Raw genomic sequence first — 21,015 nt, 5'->3', positions numbered from 1 at the left:
GACAGGCAGAGAGGTTTTTTTTCCATTTGGGTATCCATTGGCTGTCTTTCCTGAAGTAGACAATAGTTAAGAGGTCGAGCGGAAAGGAGATAGAAGAAATTACCATTTTTTATTTGAAAGATTAAAAGCTCATACATAATTTCTGCCTTCATAGAATCACAGTATGGTTGAGGCTGGAAGGAACCACCAGAGGTCATCTAGGCCAACCTCCTTAAACCACATTGCTCAGGATTATATGTTCATATGCCTCTTGAATACCTCCAGGGAAGACAACTCCACAGCCTCTCTGGGCAACCTATTCCATTGCTTAGTCACTCTCACAGTTAAGAAGTTCTTCTGCAAGTTCAGGTGGAACTTCATGTGGTTTAGTTTATGCCCATTGCCTTGAATAACACCTAGCACAGGGGTCTGCTACCTCATTCACTGCTTCAGATGAAGTCAGCGGAAAAGCTTTCTTGAACAGACAAACACTGACATTTAGTTATAAAAAGGAAGACGCATACCAAAACTATAGATTCAAATTACAGTCAAGGATGTGACAGAGAGACATGAATCATACCTCCATCATTGTCCAGGTTATCTCCACACACCATTTCCATGACAACATTACATCCTGAGCCACTCCAGCCCACTTGACAAACACAGTGCCATCCATTCTGATCAAGAGTGCACCTCCCATTTCCATAACAGAGACCTGGGCAGCCATCTAGAACAGAAAGTGTAAAAAAGAAGCCTTCATGGAGTAGTTTTCTTCTTATACAGCTTCTATTGTTCTTCAACATTCTTTCACACAGTATTATACTTGATGCCTTCAAATGACCACAGTTCCCTTGCAAGCCATTTATATTTTTGGTCAAATACGGACCATCCTGGTCCCTCCCTTTGCTTGCCCAGAAACCATTTCTCAGTGATGAACAAAGATTTTTTAGTATGTAACACTTTATGTGTAGGAAAAAAGTGAGCAAACATGTAAGAAAATATTTAACAGTCTGCAATGTGCATTTCTTTCTTATTGAAAAATAAGTTGTAGATCACAAAGGAAGATACATATATAATCAATGTTTATATCAAAGTTATACATGGAAAATATTATCTGAATGACAAACTGGCATGCAGACAGAATCCTACACATTGCAGGAAGTGGAGGTGACCTTTTTGTTCTGTTCATAAATATCCAGCTGACTGAGAAAGAGCCAATTTCATTTATGCTACAGTACAACTCTTTCCACAGAAGGCAAATGAGGGAGTGTTTCCTTTCAATGTCCAGTTCCACTTCATTTACATTATAGTCGATTCAAACATGACAAACACTTGCCCTTTAGTGGCTCTGATTCTAGATCAAAACTGGAACAATGACTGTAGCATCCCCTGGATTATATACTTGTAAGCTCTGAATCAATAGTAATTTGGACAGTCTCAGCTAGATCGCATGCATATAAGAGGGAGAAAGGAATTGTCTCTTGGATGTGCACACTCATGTCCATCTGCTTGCATAGTTTAGTGCCAGCTCAGACATTTGTCATATCCTCACCATGTCACACAGGGAGCCAAAGGACAATGCAGAAAGCTTAGCAATAAACTTAACGGCACAAGTGGCATCCCTTCCAAGAGGGCTTGTTTCTTTTTGCGTACGTGGACATACAGAAACTGAAAGCTCTTCTGTACTTGATAGTGAATATCAACACTTAGGTGTTACCAGAGAGATTTTTTCTATTTTAGGAAATAAAATAGAGGACTAAGTTTGCATATGTGTTCGGCAGCCCCAAAATGCTCCATATGGACTTTGGAAGAACCAACCAGAGAGTCTGGTCTGTCAGGCTGCGATTTACAGCCCAACACACAGCACATTTCCAGACAACCTTACACTAGACACATCATCCCTCTTCTTCTCACCCTTGGCAGACAATCACATCTGAAAACGGGATTGGAGAGCCTGACCCTCTTGCTTGGAAGGGCTGGGGATGGGTGACACACTGAAATGCTGGAAGTTGCTGCTCTGAAATAGCATGAGGTTGGCAACCACCAGATACATCATAAAAACCAATTATTTGCCTCTTTTGGGGAGGTGGGAGAAAGGGCAGGATGTGAGAGCTGTGCTGGGAAACAGGGATGTCTTTCCACTTCAGTTCATTGTCTTGCTGAGTTAATTCATTTCTTGCATATGACTATATTTTGGTGCTGTGTGTGGTTATCCTCTAAGACTGTAATTGTAATCTAATAAATTCTTACATGATTCTATTATTGTCTAATTCTGAAGAAATCAAGTAATAAATGCAAAATAAACTCTCTGGTCTTTCTGGAACAGTGGTTACTTTGACATTTTGGTTAGCGGCATATTTTCAGAGGGCAGTGTGCACATTTGCTCTGCAGAGCATAGCCATGGCTGCGGGACTGCTGTCAGACTCAGTGAAGGTACTTGCACTGCCACGAATAAGCAGGACCTGTGGCAAGGCACGGAAACCAAATGAGCAGCACCAACATCAGATTTAACTCTTGTATCAAATGATTTGAAGAGAACTATATCACATCCAGCATAGAGAGCTTTCTAGAAATCCTCCTTCTCTGTCAAAAGAAACTTACTTCAAGCACAAGTGACAAAACCCAAACTAAACTTTTTGTTCTCATGTAAGACAGGATCAACACAATGTTTTCTGTATTTTCTTATGTAAGTGCTCTCTGTGTGTATACATATATATATCTATGTATCTTCATAAACATTTTATCTATTCTGGAAACTTTGCAGTAGAGCATCTCAAACATAACAGTTAACAAAAACGACTTCATTCCCAATACTTTTGTATCTTTCCATTATTGTTTCACAAAGTTGATATGAAAAACTTACCTAAGTCAGCATCTAAGTAGTGAGCTTAAAAAAGAAAAGAACAAAACTGAGATGGATTGAACTTCTTTACCCAAATATGGACACCATTTGATTATGGCTTGCCACCTGTTAGTTAGCTATAAACATGTCACCCTCTTACTGCAGTCAGATCTATTCCTGCTACCGTGATCAAAACACACTGTGGATGTGATCGTTCTTCATCTGATAACAAGCATGCAGAGGACAGCTTGGGCCATACCTGGCAGTGAAGAGCAGCTCTGTTTATCTTTTTAATTATTTTGGCCCTTTTCTGGATTTGCTCTACACAACCATTAGAAAATTAGACTGTTCCTCCTTCACAAACCTAATTCTTGATATAGTAAATCTGATTTAGTAAATTCTAGAGCCAGTGAATGAATGAAGCAGGAAGCAAGCATGAGAGCTTATGCTGCTTATCTCTGAAAATTAAATACCCTGCTATTATAAACAATTAAAACATTTATGAAAAATGTTGCATTGGGACATATTAGGGAGAAACACTATTAGACTTTGCAAAAAACTGTTGTATTTAATTAAAAATATAACTATTACAATTGTAGATTAATGGTTACTAAAAAGACCTGAAAGCCTTACCTTATAAAGAATATTGTTAGAAGCCAACTACAGCAAAACTACCTCTAATAATAAGTAAAATATGTAAATTCCCAGACATGAAAGCAAGGATTCAATCAAGAATTACTTAAGCTGAATAAAAGCTTCATCCCCTCACACCTTTGTGAGGTGTTAACCATTCTTTCCTTCCTGACTTAAAGTTCACATATAAACACAAGCCAAAGATAGGTTTGGACCAAGATATCTTTCTTCTGTGTGTTTTTTAAACACTAATTCATCATTGTTATTTCCTCTAAAGAGAAAGCTGCACTGAGCTGCTATTCTGTGGGAGAAGCAGGGTGCACTATCATTGCCAAGGTACCTCTTTACACCTGGCCTGACTATGGGTCTTTGGTTTCCCAAAATATCTTCAACCGGACAGATGGTTATGGCAGTTCTTTGTATAAATGGTTAAGATTTAGGCATTTTCTTTCTCAAGGTACAAAATCCCCTTACCAATGGTGCAGTGGTCCCCTTCCCATCCAGGGCTGCACTCGCACTTGCCGTCCTTGCATTGGCCGTGTTCTGCACAGTGAGAGTGGCAGGTACGTTCTTCACAGGTTGGTCCAACCCAGCCCTCTTCACACTGGCATATCCCTCTTGAACAGACACCGTGAGTGCCACAGTCCAGGGTACACAGCTCTGCACAGGATTACAGAAAGACATTATGTGAAACAGCAGTTTCATACTACAAATAGACTTTGCACTGATACTAAATTTAATCACTTCTGTACTAATATTACTCATCAATGGGAACAAATACAGGATTTCATCACCCAGTATAGACCTTACACAATGTCTCTGCCTCCTTCTTTAGCAGTTATTTGCAAGACCATTTATTTATTTGGGGTAGGGGCTGCAAATGATGCCTTTGTATATGGGAGGGCAATGGGTCTGCAGCAGACAAACAATGACATGAAAACATCCAAATCTTTTGACTGACTTCAGCTGAGGCTTTTAATCACCAACATGACAAGTCTGTTCCTAGGTTTCACCAGCTCAGTTCTGAAATCTACTATAAACTCAAATATTGCAAGTGTGCTGAAATAAAGGAGGAAGTGGAACATTAAATACATACAAGAAAATGTCTCTGAAGTATTCAGATGTTTGTAGTGATGACAAAATAGCCTTCACCTAACAGTAAGAAGAGCCACCAGAAATGTAACAGTGAAAAAGCAGAAGAGTAACACCCCATTCTGATGGCAACATACAGTAATCCACAGCTTACAGGCCATGCAGATCCATCTAGTTCTAAAATGGCCTTCAAACATTAAAACTTCTTTTCCATCCTGACTTTCATGAGTCAACTTCTAAGAAAACAGAAGAGCTGCTTTGGGAAGACAGGAGTACCTCCTTCGTGGCCCTCAGAAGACTTTCTCTACCTGGGCATTGCAGAACACCACTTATTGTAAAGTGGAATGAAAACCCTGAATTATTTCAATACATCACAATATGCCAATTGCAATCTACTTCCACTTAGACTAAAGTTGTTCTGTGAAAAGAATGGCTTCATTATAAAAAGGTTCCGTGTAGTTTGGATTTATTTAGAATAATTAGTGTCAAGAGACAGAATTTGCTTGTTATTCTGCAATTAACCTGCCACAGAAATGTTTCCTCCTTCTTCCTCTCAGAAAGCAGCTGATGGCACTACAAGTGTAAGCCAAATAATCGTGTCTGCTCTGATTTCAAATGTCAGTGTTACATATTTAGTCGTGGCAAGATCTTTCCCTTGACAGATTTTAAACAATGATCATTTATATCCTGGAAGTATTGTATATAAACATTCTTCAAAGCATTTGTAGTGACAAATGCTGTCACTGTACAGACCAAGAGAAGTTTCTAAAGTTCAAATTGAAATCTTATCAATTCCAATCATTTCACCACAAAGGAAAAGGCAGCACAGAAACAGACATCACGGACATTCTGGGCTCTGTCTCGAGCTAGAGTCTTGCCCTTATTTTTGTTAACAGCCAGGGTGATGGCAGAGTGCAATTGAAAGAATCAGTGGGTGACAAACTGGAAGAGCATGGTCAAACTCAAAATTACCTTCAGAAGCAGAAGGCATGGTAAAGAACGCAATACAAAATTCCATAAAAGCAACTGTGAAGTACTGTCCTGAGGAAGTAAAAAAAAAGCTATATAAAAAATAATATTACCACTCAGATTGTGGCTTGTTTTATACTGGAGTATGAGCTAAACACAATTATTGGATGATATTCCTGCAAGAGAGTCTGTAAGACAAGGAAAGAGAGTGCTCTGCTATATTCAAATGAAAACCTGTGCTGAGCCTAGGGCATTATCCCTTAAGAAAGACTTGATTGCTGCCTACTAATCATGTATTAATCTAATGCTTCATGCCTTGGACTCCCTGCCTGCAGGTTCTGGGAAGGATTTTTTCCCCCTTGCTGCGTAATTTGGCTTGGCTTTTTTGTTTTGTTACTTGCTTGTTCCTTGGAAGCCTGGGAGACCCCCCCAAGGACTACATGGGGGACTTGCTCTGTCATTTTAATGGTACTGAAGTGCCCCAAATACTTGCTCCTATGATCAGGATGTAAATCCCACCAGATCTGGGACCACAAAAGAACCACCCCCCAGGCCAGACTGGCAGAGGACCATTGGTATTATTTTAACCTGTCTTTATAGCTTGGTGCACAGACCAACTCCTGAGAATTAAATCTAACAAATTACCTGCTACTTCAAGGATTTAGGCTGCTAGAAGGATGCCTTTGATCTCTCCTGATCTCACGCCAGTTCATTATAATTACTGCTTTTGGTATTTTAATGCAAGCGGCAAAGATTGTTAAAGGGATTTTAAGAAATACTCTGTAGTTTACGCTAAGCTGGAGTAAATGGAGGAGATGGGTTTTTGACTCTTCTGGATTGAGTGTCTGCTCCATAGTTGTTTTGCAGTTGTGGGACTGGCTTGGTTCAACTGACGCCAGAACTTCAGGGAATATTATAAGCATCAGTATGCAGAAGTGACAATGTAGGCTGGAATGACTGAAGTGGGGAAACAGCAGTGCACAGAGCTTCCGATTGTGTCAGCAGCTCCCACCACTTCCCCATCTGTAAATCAATCAAAGAAACAGCTGTGAAGAGTCTCGAACACATTCCCACATGTGGCTTGCATGTCTGCTTCACCTCTGCCAGCAGAGTCTGATCACAACAAACTCATCCTCCAAACAAGCAAAAGAAACAGCACAGAGCCGAAGGCAATGTAGGCACATCCCTTCCACAGGGACATGGATCTTGCACATACTCCTATTGACAACCCCAACATTAAACAGATCTTGAAATGTTTGAAAGTATCCCACTGTTTTCCCCATGTTTCATATAATGAATGAATATATTTAAATGCTATTTAAGCTCCTAAATTCAATCACATTAACAAAACAGAAATACAAGATTTCTTATCATAAGAAACATATCCTAGGCCAGTCAGCATACAGTCTTCCCACAAGGCTCCTTTTTAAAAATCCTATACTCCCACATAAAATCATACATAGCCAAACAATTTTTCCTCCATTTTTGCCTATTGAAATACAGTGGCTTCCTCTATCCAAACCACATTGTCTTGGAAAGACAACACAGCAGGACAAGTTCTGGATCATAAACTGGCTCTATGTGGTAGGAAACATTAAGTTAGTTGTCCTGCACCCAGTCATTCAGTCTTCATGCCTTGTTTCTGCCAGCAAGTCAGGGCTCAGTAACCAGATACTGGTAACTGAGTAAAAAACATCACAAGAAAAAACGTGTGTCAAACCTGTTCCAGTAAAGGAACACTGAATGATCTCACCTATCTTTTGCCTTTCCTTCTAGTAATACATTTTTTCCCCCCACATATTTAAACTCAATCTTCTTTGAACCAAATCAGACCAAATTCTATAAGCACCTGATGCAATGAAACCTGTTTTCTTACTTTGGATCAGACACTTTCCTCAGTCAGGCTAGTTGACCTTCTCCTCAGTACTTTATGGTCACTGACACCAATCTTGAGATTGACATTTGTTTGGGCAATTTAAAATGAGGCTTCAAAAATGTTGTTTACCATGATAATGTATTCTTCTGCCATGCAAATCCAAGACATCCCCAGACTTCTCACACAAAGCAAGGGAAATCATGCCTAACACCATCCTATTAATGCTGTGGTAGAACCTGCAGCTTTAATCCACAGCTAATTCAAACAAATTAGATTTAAAAAAACATTATCAGTTCAGGTTGTCTTCTTTTTAAACACAAAACAATTGCTTAGCTCCTCTTGTAGATAAACAAACACAGAAGTATCAGCATAGCAGGGAGCCACATTAACATTTGTATTTGTATTGAGAGGCTGGGTTTTCATGGCAGACTAGACGAGATACTTGGGTGAATGGACAGTGACTGAATGCAATGGGAAACAATACAATAACCTGAAATAGGTAAAGAGTTTCAAACAAAGCCGATGTGGTAAAAATTCAGACAGCACTAAAGTTAGACACAGAGCCAGACATCATGCAACTGTTCTGCTCAATGCAGCATTTGCCTCTTTCCATAGGTGATGGTCCTATGTGATTCAGAAGCACACCAAAACGCACATATGAGCCAGCACAACGCAGCCAGGGCTTTGAGCTTTGAAGCAGTTGGTACATTCAAAGACTTCTGTTCCTTCTGACTGAAACAGCTATAACTCCATTCCCCCTCCTCTCCATCTATCTCCTGGCTCTCTGGTCCCTGCCTGGAGCTTATCACCTGAAACTGGTGAGCTGATTCAGATCATGAAAATGGCAGATAATTATTCACTTTATTTTTCTGGGTTAATACCTGACAGCTTGCTGAGCTAAATCAGCCCACCGAGGGATCAAAGCAGCAATGCAGGCAGGGCAAGGGAGGAGAGGCAGATCACAGCCTGGATGGGGACTGTCCTGCTGAGGAGCTACAAGCTGTGCTGGTGTCTGACTGCAAAGGACAAGAGCAAGGAGGAGGTGAGAGGAGGTATGGTTTGGAATAGCTGACTTGGGGATATGACATCACAAGCCTTTAGCAGTGCTGTTACATTAACTGTCAATCATTCTCACAATGTACAAGTGCACCTCACACAATTCGTCAACAATGTTGGTGTTTAGGGTTGTAGGTTTACACAAAATCAACCTCTTCTCTCCTCCTGCTCTTTGTTGACTGGGTTATCCACCTACCCATCTTGCCTGCCTGAGCAGATCTTGTGGAGGAGCATGGTGGGTTAAAGGCCAGTCTACAGCAAAGAGACCAGATCCTCACATCGCATATATGGTGTGAATGTGTGTGAATGGTGTGAATTTTCATGGCTCCCACAAAGCTAACAGAGTCAACCTAATTCACAGTAATTCACGGTACTGTTTCAGTTTTTGTATCTGTATCCTTTGCAATCAAAACAAGGTTCTCTGAGCGTAGGGCTGCAAAGCTAATTTCCTTATCTAAAAAAAGCTCAGCAGTGCAGACCTGCTGCAAGGAATGTGCTGGCACATTGTTGGGAGCTGGCCTCAACCAGCCCCTGCAGTTCCTTAAAGACTTTAATGAAATACAGTCTTTATCAAATCTAAAATTCAGAGTCCTTAGACTTAAACCAATTAATAAATAAGAGACTTAAAAAATGTTCAACTCAAGTCTAGAATTTTCACTGACATGTCCTCTGAATGCCCATTAATTTTCTTGGAAGAAGGCAAATGTGAGCTGTGATCCATTATTTGTATATATTCTTGAGAAGGAGACCAATATGTTGATCATTCCTGAGCTAATCTAAAAAGCATTAAAAATTCACTCCACAGTCTTCATTTTAATTACCTAAGTCAACAATGAGCTCTTTCAAATATGTTTTATAATAAGTTTCTACTTATGTGATAGGAAAGGGGAAATTAAAGCTAAATATTTTATAATTTGTAATGATAAGGGAAGATTTGAATGTTAATTCAACATGTTTCAGAAATAACTGTTAGAAAATCAGGCAAAGACCAAAAAACTGTATGTAAATACCAGTGGTCAAATACTTCCTATGAAAACACTTTATTTTTCTTCACATTCAGTGGTGAGTCTTGTTCTGCAGCCTAAACCTTAAGTATCATATTAATACTTTTGCTATCCATTTTTTAATAACTGGTTTTCCATAAAGATTAGAAATTAGTCTATCTTGACTTTCTCCCAATAAGGTTAACTGCTAGAGGCAGCAAAAAATCACCTATCTAGGACTAATAAAGAAAGGTTTTTTTTCAATTTAAATATACATTGCATTTAATAAGCTTCCATGATAATTTTAACAATGTTCCTGAGCTTTTTAAATTACCTTCCTGCTGTGTCCTGGAGACAACTATGTTCCAGCTTTCATTTTCAGAAACTGACTTTATTAATATCATCTTTTACACTAGGAAAAAAAGTTCAAAAAATTTAAAGTTTTAAGAGTTTTAAAAGCACTTGAGCTATTTCTTCCTTTTTCCCAGTAAAACCTAATTGAAAGTTGTGCCCCCTGGAGAATGTTACCTGAGAGAACGCACTGTAGAGGTTTAACATCGATACCAAGACTTTACATATCTGTAGGAGAAGAGATTTGATTTTTATGGTACAGCTTATATTATTTGCCTAATTTAAATAAACTCCTTTGGCAATCTGGATGTTATAACTGCGTCCAACCTAGGCTTCTCCAACAGCATCACAGTACACTGGGTAGGTGTACAATGTTTTACATTCTTGAACAACCACAGCTATGCCAACAAACCATCAAGCTATGAACAGTTTTTCTATAGAGGCAACACGGGAATATTACACAGGCTATGTGCCAGCATTCAGTGGCACCTGTTCTTCAAGCCCGAAATCAAAGGGACTTGGAAGTGTCTACAAAACATTGATTTTGAAGTCTTTGGCTGTCAGCTGCAGGGTTTCCTCTGGTAAACAGAAATCAAGTTCCTGTGTGAAAGGAAAGCAAAGATGCATTCCCTAACAACTGCTGCTATGTCTTCTTCCCATCCTTCACAACACCAAGGAACACTTGAAGGTAAAATGTCACAGAGCTTTAGGTGAAATTTGGTGCAATCAATATAAATCAATATCATAGATCATTACCAAACAACTGACAACTGTTTGGCAAAACCAACAATAACAGCCTCTCTATTGCTCTACTCTCAGAATATTAAAATAACAGAGAGTTCTGACATGTATCTCATGTAGCTCAGTTTACCTATTTTAATGTAGACAGAAAACAGAGCTGCAAAAGACTCCATATGATCATCTCCTCTTAATTGTTTCAAATTAAATCATACCTGGCATTCCTTAAAAGCTCCCAACAACAGAGAACCTACAACAGGACTAGGTAATCCATACCATCACTAGACCATCTTCACAGACAAATACTCTTTCCACCTAAAATTCTCTTGCTGCAATACTACTTGTCCTTCTGCCCACACATCACACACATCTGACAATGAAATATATTAAGGTCATCTCACAATACCACAACTATTTGTGGGTTTGAGAAGTTTACACTGTTTGTGTGAATGAATTCAAAACAACACTTCAATGTTAACTACATGAACAGTGCAAAAGTGTTGCATTGAACTTATTCTCACATATACCTCCAAAATCACTTTCAAAGATAATGCTCTTGCAGAGGGGGACTTGGTGGCCCATCCCAACAAAAGACATAAAGTGTGAGATTCATCTCACCCAACATGAGACATTAGTGTCTGAAATAGTTTTCTATTACACTCTGTTATCAGACTAGAATGTATAAATTTATTCAGCTGTTGATAGTTATTCTTCCTGACACTGTCATGAAGCAAGAGAACATAACAAGTATTTAAAGCTATGTTAAGCAGAAGAGGAATGATTTTGGAAAACTAAGGAGAAGACAGGTCCTACTCCAAATCATATTTGCCCTCATTTCTGGCTCTGAATGATGTTAGAGAGGCTCATAAGATATTACAACTATTTACAGTTTATTGTGGATTACAGAACCACATGAACAGTCCTTAAAATCCTAAAATATGATTATTCTCTTTCAACTTCTTTATATCTCCTGTTACTCGCACTCCTATTAAGTACCCCTTTTTCTATTGATTACAAGAGGTTGGGTCTTCTTCAGAGAGACAAGAGTTGCAAAGGAGTACTATTGAATAGTTTGTATTTCCAATAAAAAAGGGGCAATCTAAACTCCACACAGCCCTGACTATTATTTGGGATAATTCAGGCAGAATTACCATACAATGATCAACTATTTCTACCAAAGGCAAAACTTCTCAAAAACTCCATTCTCCAAACATTGTTCATTGTAAACCTTTCTACTGTAAGATGTATGCAAAAAGCTTTTCTGATGTGTTGCCTCACAGATACGCAACTACCTTCCTTATCTTCTTACCACAGGCCACAGCATGTAAAATAAAATCATTGGAACTAAAATGCCACATCCTCACTGTTTGTTACTCAGAATGTTTCACCATCAATCTAGTGACGGTTTTAATTGCTTTCTGGAAATAATCCTACCATCATCTCATTGAACTTATTTCTGATGCATTAAGCACTATAAATTCCTCCTCTGGCTTCTAGTACGAAGGCTGCCATTAACGCTACTGCGTCTCTCAAAGTATATGAATGTAATGGCATCTTTTAGAAAACCATAACATAGTTTGTGATAATGCTACACCCATTTGAAAGAAAACTTTCCAAACTCAATTTGCTGGAAAATTTATTTGTGTAGAAAAATAATCAGTGGACAGAGAGGTCCAAAAGGCAAACAGAGCAGAGGAAATGACAGAGTAATTTTTTCCTTTCCTTACATTTTTTATCACACTTTTTTCTTTTCGGCTTTATTTTGTTCTGATGAATACTTTCTTCCTGATCCAAATCCAATTTGTATATATAAAACCCCTCACCCTTTATCGATTTCGCTCTGGTTCAAAATGGTATTTTACAGTGCAAAAATCTAATCAATACAGCCTGCAGAATCTGGACTGGTAATGGTAAACATGCTAACAGAGATTTCATTTCAGGCACCTGAAGCTCTGAAAATGGATACCACTGAAAGGGATTACTCATTCGCCACTGGGTATATCTCTGTTTACCCAGCCCTGCTACTGGTGCAAAGCAGAATACAATGACACTGTGCTTGCCACACAGGGGACTTCAGCTACAGAACCCATCTCTTTCTCAGAGGTGACACAGGTTGGCAGGTCAGATGAGGCCTTTGTGGGAAACATTTAAAATGAATGAGCAGAAGTAATAATGGCAAAGAAGATTAGACCTACACAAAGGTGACGAGAACCTTCAGTATTCTGACCAGCACATTTTTAAGTACTGTTTCCCAAGTAAATGTGGAGTTTCCTTGTCAAATTTGGTCCTGTTTTATAAATTGTCTCCACTGTTTGATTTCAAGTTGCATGTGTTGTAAAGCACTGAGATTACAGCTGTCACTGGAGATTCATACTCTGACTAATAAGCTCTTAAATCCTTCACAATACACTCAGAACCACAAAAGGAAATGCCATGCAATGTCTACCTTGTTGGATATTTTATTTGATCAGGAGACTAGTAAGAAAACAGTCCAGAACAATCTATCATGAGCAGTAATGAGTGAGATGAAAGCTGTGAAAGCTATTACAGCTATGCCCTTGTATTCACTCATAGAGGGGAAAATGCAGTCCACACTTCCTTGGGCTGAAAAGCCTGCTGTGTAGGAAAAATGGGAAACCTGTTGAGTAAGTGGCAGACCATAAGATTCAGAAAAAGCATGAGGCCTATGAAAACTATGAGAAACATGGAGAGCAACCAAATGGCTTTGCAGAGAAAAAGGAAACAGGCAAAGAGATGACTCAGTTACATTTATAAGACATTTATAAGCTGTCTCACAGGTACAGCCTGAACTAATAAAGCATTCAAAGAAAATAACGTTTTGAGACACTTGTTTTCAGCAGTTTCAGCAGATTGCCTGAGTGGATCAGGATACATCTTTACATAAGCACTAAACCTTTCATGATACACAGAAGTAGTATTATTAACACTGACTAGGGTTCTTCTTGGAGCATAATGATTTCCACAATTATTTCATTAGTAGATTTGATTAGAAATATTCAGTTAAAAAGTAATTATCTATTTAAGCACCATTTGCAAAGAGAAGGCACCATCTTTAATTCTCTGGCTTACAGAATGACCTTTGAATATGAGTCCACTCAAAAATTGCTCACCCAGTTCGTGCACTGTACGTTAGATGCACCTGCTGACTTCAGTAATGAAGATGTATTTTACTTACCGTATCTCCTGAGGGCTCAAAATGCTGAAAAGGTGGGCACTGGTACTGCTTCAACATATCACAGGAGTACCTATTTGGATTCACCTGTGTAAAAGTAATGGTAGCCTAAAAGTGGCACAGATGCCACTGTTGCTTGAACCAGACACCAAGCTGGCACTCAGAAAGAAAAGGGACAGTGACTTGCAGAATGGACATCAACACACTGGGACTGGATGCTTCTAAAAAGACATACTCCCATTTTTATATTCTTTTTCTTTCCTTTCAGTGAGGATCCAAACTACATGGACAGACAGAAACAGTGGATCAGCTAAACATGAGTTTTAGGACCTCATGTTTTGGATGGCTGGATGTCCAACCATCAATTTGTATTGCAGTAAAGACTAATATGAGTTCTTAGTAACAGCTCAGGTTCACAATCAGAACCAAAATCCATTGAAGGAGCTGGCCTTGCTTCCTCCATTTTTAGCACAATTAAACAGTTTCTTGGAGAAACTCAAGAACCAGGCATAACACACTTGCAGAAAAGCAAGGAGAGCAGCCTCAATCAGCAAAAGTCACACAGTGCACAGTGACTGACTATGAATACTGCTTACACGGACAAGGAGCAAACAGTTGTGTGTTCATTGCTGTGTTTGTGAAGATAAGTACAGAGAGAGACAAAGCAGCTCTCAGTAAATAAACCGTAACTTCCTCAGTGTCAGCAGCACAAACAGAAATAGCAACATGCATCTGGCAACTGCTACTGAAGCAAAGATGCAGCTCATGACTTGCAGTTTTCCTGCACCAGGGAGAAGCAGCACTTTGGGCACACAACCTTGGGCTTTAAGTGAGCACTGCTATCACCTCCTCAGTGTCCCTGGTACAACTGCAATAAAGCTTTGTCGATTTTAAGAAGTGAATGGGTGTCTTTTATTATTTTGCACATTCACTTCCATGCTGCTGACATTTTTTTACTAACTCATCACTTCTCCCTGGTCTCTCTTGCCCATGCAAACTCTGCTTTGCTGAGGCAGTTGTGTTATTCCCAGGACACACTGCCGCATTACACAGTGCTCAAAGATACTGCTATGTCTTGCTCTGCAGAGCTGACAGGGGCACAGCTGGGCTGGCCCCCTTCTTCAAGGTGTTTCTGTAGCAAACACATGGGTGATCAGAACAGGAAAATACAGATGTGCCACGTAAAGAGTCAGCTTTCTGCAGTCCATCAGAAAATGATTTTGGATCACAAGGTGATCAATATGATTTTAACAATCTGTTTATAAACGGAAGCCAAGGCTTCCTAAACTGAAGAGCAACATGCAGAAAGATGCTCTGCACCTAAAATAGACAAGGAGTTTTTGCTTTAACAGAATTGAAATATTCTTGTATAATTACTATAAATTTAGCAAAATAAGCAAAAATACTTAAGGAGACCAGAGAGCAGGACTTCCTTACATGTCTACATAGATTACCCTTGCAACAATCTACACAATCAAAAACCTTAAAAATACAATATGTAGGACAAAAGAAAGTTCCCCTGATTTTGACTTTTCTCAATAGCAAGTCCCTATTTTCAGAAGTTAAACTTTAGACTCTGCTGCATAAGCATATTGAAATGATAGCTATTTTTGTAGAACGCTTATCATGACAATGAAAAAAACTCCAAACTTTATAAATACCTGCTTTTCAGGGACTGATGTAATGCATTTTGCACAATAGGTGTTCTGAAATTCATGAAGGGCAAAGCCTCTAGTTCTTTTAGAGCTTTTTTGTACTTTTGCTTTAGCAATTCCCATTTGTGCTTTTCCAGCTGTGCGGAAGGGAAGCTCACACCTAACACAAGAAGCATTCTTTAAATGCTCGTGGTATGGATAACTTGTCAGAGTTTCATCACTGGAGTTAGCTTGGAAATTAAAAGTTGAAGATTTAGTGTCTCACTACTGTTCTGTTGACCATTTAGGCTGTTTTTTCCCCTTCATCACAAGATCCGTTACACCAGCAGAACCTTCCCACAACTTCTCTACTTCAGAGACCTCCTTTATAAAGGGTCTTCTGGAGTACAAGCCTTTCATATTCAGAATTTCCATCTTAGTATTTTGTTGGACACAGGACGTTCACAAAAGTCCTTTCCACACTCTATCCTGTTAACTGTTTTGCTATGGCTCTTTAACACTGTCTAGATTGGCTACTACGCAGACAATAAGGTTGAGATGCAAAAGAGGAATGCAGGCACTTAACTACAGCTTTAAATGTCTAAATCCAAAATTTAGACCTTTAAAGTCTTTGTCCAGCCTACCTAATGCTGAGGTGCTTGAACCACTTTGGCACCTGAATTTCTCCTAGAATCCCACTTATTTGCCAGGGTTTGATACTAGATAATCATCCAACTGAGGTTGTAACAGCTTTATGTTAAATTCTCTAGTTTCACGGTCTGTATGATTTTACATGGGTGTTGCCTAAGGATCCTAACAAGCATTACTCTCAAAACAGATATTCTGGAGCTGTCTTAGCAGAAAACACCTTGCGGTGGATGGTTCCTGGACACAACGGGTTCCCCATTATAGACATGATCCCCTGCATACAGAGAGGGAACTCCCTGTTAGCTACCTAGAAGGTAATATGAACAGGACCATACTGCTGTCACCAGCAATTTTGGTATCCTGTTCCTGGATAAGAGAAGAGCTGTTGGGATAGAAGCATCCAGAATTGGGTCTGTGGATTCCACCCACTGGAATAAGTAATACTTTCTGACAAAGATTTACAAAAGCTGACTTAAGCAAATTAAGTTTACATTTGAATGAGGGATATTTCCAATAATTGCTGAATGAGGTGCAGACAGCAATAGATTAAGAAACTTAGTTTTCAGGAAGAAAAAGGGAAGGAAAGAGCCATTATTTTTGGCATATCTGCAAAATAAGCAGCAATCAGTTGAAAAACATCTCAAGTTTCCTCATTGTATATCTCATACCCTTGACTTATCCTATTTCTTAAATCAATACATGACTACATCAGGTATTTCTGGTTCCCTCTGGACTGACTTCAACATGCAGGAGAATTAATTTTTATTGGAGTGCTTCTTCACTGCCTTAAATTTCTCATGTTTTAAATTCTCCAGCAACACATATTAAGTATTTCAATCTTTGACTACCAAGTTTTTAATAGAAATCTTGCTCACCCGATATCTTTTTGCAAACTCTTGCAGCTCTACAGGAGATACAAATCAAACTAGTCACGCATCGGCTTTTTTCTCCCAATGAAATATAGAGTAGTAAGAACAGTCTTTCTACAATGTCAGACAATGTACAGCAGGGGAAACCTCAATCATCCTTTTAATTAGCAGAGCAGTAATAGTCAAAGCTCCTCACAAATTAAAGGAAGAGGACAGTTAGATGAAATTAAGTCCATCAGTTCTTCAGAACAAAACAATAAAGGATGGCTATAGTGTAATTAAAAAGTTCTTGAGATTTGTCTACAACAGGGAGTAGAGGATCAACACGGAACAGAGAAGTCTACAGAAAACACATGACAGGTTACATCACACACTGAGGAAATTTCAAGGCTATTTTCACTACCGCCAGCTGTTTGTAGTGAATATCCTTGCCCTTAGCAAATGAGAATGACTGACACTCATACATTGCAATTTGGTAAACCTGAAGAGCTTTCTGATTGTTGTGAAATGGTTTAACCTAATTATTTTTCAAGTAGCAGTTTTTGATGTTTAGCTTTGAAACAAATTTGAGATGTCTTGAACTATATTAATATACTATATTATGCTTTCATTTCTTTCTAAAGCACTTTAAAAAATGCACATTTCTAATGATTTTTAAATTACTCTACTCTGCACATATCAATTTACAACAATTACAACATTTTGCATTTTCCAAAGCACTTCAGTTTTAAAGAGGTTTTATGCATTGCAAGATGTTGTGCCAGAGAAAGAGGCTGCTGATCCATTTTTACCCTTTGTAAAATTACCACCCGTCTTGCTAGAGAGAGCTTGACCAAAAATAGATATGCTAAATATATACCATCTCCATATAATCATTTTAGGATGAATGTTTTTGCGACTAGGAACTGCCAGTATTCTTTTCCCAATCATAATTAGGTTGCTTCAATGGTATAAATGGATTCAGTGGAATTATGACAAATGTCCTGAAGTAAGGAGGACAGAAACTGACCTACTTTGGCTGAATAGAGTCTAGAGAAATGAATACAGGACAGGATGTCAGAGGCATCAGCTCTGTCACAGATTCTATTACTTTTCAGTCTATAATATGTTAGGCATAGTGCTGCAATTAATTTGTGACTCAGTGCTGGATTCTCACCTGAAGCACTGGGACTGCACTGGTGGCACCACTACAGTTACACGAATTTATGCTAGCTAAAACCCCACCCTGCTGAACAACCCTGGCATCCATTTTCTCTTCATAATTCACTCCCTTAATCTAAAGGCTCCATGTTAAAGCTGTCAATCTGAGAACAGAAGATGAGTTTCTTTTGTTCAGTTTGTTGATGCTGCACCTTCAATTAGCCAGAGCTTCCTTTCTACCTGACAGTAGTAGTCAGTACTCACAAGTTTGATTTTTGTCTTTCTGAAAAGCACTGCCTATGTGCCTCAAAGGGAGATGACTCATTAACATCAAGGGATTTTGGATGACAGCCTATAAATAAAGCAACAAAGATCCGCAGACAGTAAGCAGAAAGTTGACTATACTGAAGCTCTGGTGGCAGTAAAATAGTGTACTATCAGTCTTCCATCCTACTGTATTATTTTGTCATGTATGCAGTAAATCAATCCATACTGCACAGGTCAACTGAGTCATATGTTGAATATGTCTGAAGAATAGATTTTCACATACAATCATAACTGGATTCAGTATGCTGTAAAGGTGCTGAGACTGAAATATTCCAAGGATGACCTTTCCCAGCACAGGTAGGTTTCACAGAAAATATTTTATAGTCAGTCTCACTTGGAACTAAGTATGAAATTCCTATTCTCTATTCATATCTTTTAGAGAAGGGGGACACTAAATGAGAAATGGAACCCAATCTCCTGTGCGTTTCTCCTGGGCATGTCCACTGTCAGATGGTTGAACTGATAACAGCTAAAGATCTCTGGGCATTTTTCGCGTGACTTGCCAAAGGATGACTGAAGTAGGAAAACACTAAAATTAAATGAGCAAAGTGATAAACAAGACAGGAAGGAATAAATTCAAACACAGAATACTCACATTTATATTGTGAGCATTATAATGGGCTTTTGGTTTTTAGTGCTTTACATCAGAGAAACATTTGTTTTTCCACAAACTAATGATTAGAAAAATTCATTTGTTCTTTTGACAGCATGAGATAAAGCCTTTACAATGTTTGCAGTTGACCTCTTTGGTGTACTGTAGGTGTGACTGTTGGGGTCAATCTCTTAGGCAATGTGGAATTTGAACTTTAACAGTGCTGTCAAGTCTTTGGGAATCAAAATGGTGAAAAGAGACAGCTCTCCTTGGAGATGTCTGTGCACCTCTGCCTGAGATCAACTTAGTTCAGGCCTTAGCTAAGCCTCCCTTACTTTTAGGCAAAAGCATGTCCAACTCTCCTTATTCCTTCTACAAAGTGAGGACTGCAGGAAGTGGGATGGATGACTTTTCCAGGAACAGCTGACTAAACCAAAGAAATAAAGTTACTGTAGAAGACACTGAATCTCTGTGTATATTTCAACGCAGATCACAAACCAGGTAAAGGCAGCAAGAAATGCCCACTCAGGTCAGCAGAAATGAAAGATTTCATTACACTACTTGAATAATGACTGCAGCACTGATCCTTGCAACTGGAATGATAACAGCAGTGTCCAAGGTAGAGCATTCAGAAGAATTCAGCTGGAATAACTTTGTGCTGCTTCTCTATAAATTCCTGACACTGATATATTTTTGAAGCAGTGAAAGCCATAGTTTGCTTTTGACCTTCAGGGTACAAGCCAGTTGGCAAATTGGCAAAACAGGCTAATCCATCTCCCTCATGGCAAATACACATCAGCGTATAATCATACAGAACAATTAAAGCGCTGTGATGTTGTCCATAAATAAACCAAATCTTAGCTACAGATAGAAGGTGATCTTTTTCCTCCTGATTTCACATATGGCTGTAGAAAGAACACCCGCCCACGATATTTTGATTGGTGTAGCTAAAAATCTGTCAATGTTTTCATAGTGAAGTTCACCTGATGCTGCCTAAAGAAGGCAAAAGAATCGGGAGTGTATCATCTTTCTGTTTAAACATTAGCTGATATGAAGAGCCTTTACAAATAGGTGCATAAGTAGCAAGGCAAAGCCTTAATGAAAACCATGTCATCTTTGGGACAGGTGACTTGAAACTTGAGTTTACGAAAGAAAATGGCTTTTCATGAAAGGTCAATATTGTGGGATATAAAGGGGCCAAATATGTCTAACAAATATCCAACTAAGAATATTGAAAAGACAGATCTTAACAGAGCTACATAAAAAGCCTACGTGGGTTGTATCCTACAAGTAGTGTAGGATTATCAGTACTAAATGTCTGAACAACTTTCAAGCTGCTGAGCTGCCCTTACTGAGGACTCATTCACCATGATGAAAATATATCCTGACATCTGTTTTGGAGTTCTGTAACAGGATTTCCTGGACCTCAAGGGATGGCAGCTGGCCATGAAGAATGTTGGATCTAGAAGGAGTATCTGGAGGGTGTGCAGCAAGATCGGTTTTTGGCAGTCCCCAGGTCAGAGCAGACACTATGCTGGACATCTGTGTTAAGTTGATTAGCCAAAATTGGCTTGGAAAGTGTGGAACTGTAACAGTGTTGTGGCTCTGCTTCTTCAGGTCTTGAAAATACTTTGGGAATCAAAGCAGTACAAAGAAAGAGAGAAGGTCTATGCTACACTGGAGAAGGATCCTGGCCTCAGGCCTCTGGTGATAACAAGTTCTTGAAGCACTTCAGAATTACCACTGTTCTTGGCTAGAAGCTGGTGCAATGGCCACATCAGAAAGGGCTGTCAATGATTTTGGCAGCAAGCACCTGCTCTCCTGGTATCACGGTTGTTAACAGTATGGTTTGCAGTAATGCTACAAAGGTGCCTGATGGACAACTAATCCTACAGAGGAGATGCTCAAGCTGATACATCATGCAGGACAGTTTAACTACAGCAGTAAGTCAGATGGGCTCTGGACTGGGGATATGGTAGTTAATTCATTGCCACACAGACTCTCTCCAAAGCCATTGGGTAAAAAATATCTCTAACACTCAAGCTCTTTTTGGATAGAAGTCTAATCCTAAACTCTGAACACGTGCTAGGGCT

The 21,015-nt window shown here is 39.1% G+C and overlaps 1 protein-coding gene across 3 annotated transcripts in view; it reads right to left on the bottom strand.

Moving 5' to 3' along the window:
* TENM1 (teneurin transmembrane protein 1) overlaps positions 1 to 21,015 on the bottom strand; it is a 235,949-nt gene that overhangs the window by 88,647 nt on the left and 126,287 nt on the right. For 2 of the 3 annotated variants that reach the window (XM_034063828.1, XM_005148358.2), the window contains 3 exons: positions 3,929 to 4,114; positions 2,843 to 2,866; positions 560 to 706 (listed from right to left, as the gene is read on the bottom strand). In XM_034063828.1, the coding sequence (XP_033919719.1) occupies positions 560 to 706; positions 2,843 to 2,866; positions 3,929 to 4,114 (357 nt within the window). The remainder of the gene's footprint in view (positions 1 to 559; positions 707 to 2,842; positions 2,867 to 3,928; positions 4,115 to 21,015) is intronic. The other variant, XM_013128841.2, reaches the window with a different exon arrangement.

The sequence above is a fragment of the Melopsittacus undulatus genome, chromosome 6 (genome assembly GCF_012275295.1).
Source record: "Melopsittacus undulatus isolate bMelUnd1 chromosome 6, bMelUnd1.mat.Z, whole genome shotgun sequence".
Lineage (NCBI taxonomy): Eukaryota > Metazoa > Chordata > Aves > Psittaciformes > Psittaculidae > Melopsittacus > Melopsittacus undulatus.
This window is presented reverse-complemented; position numbering and strand designations above follow the sequence as displayed.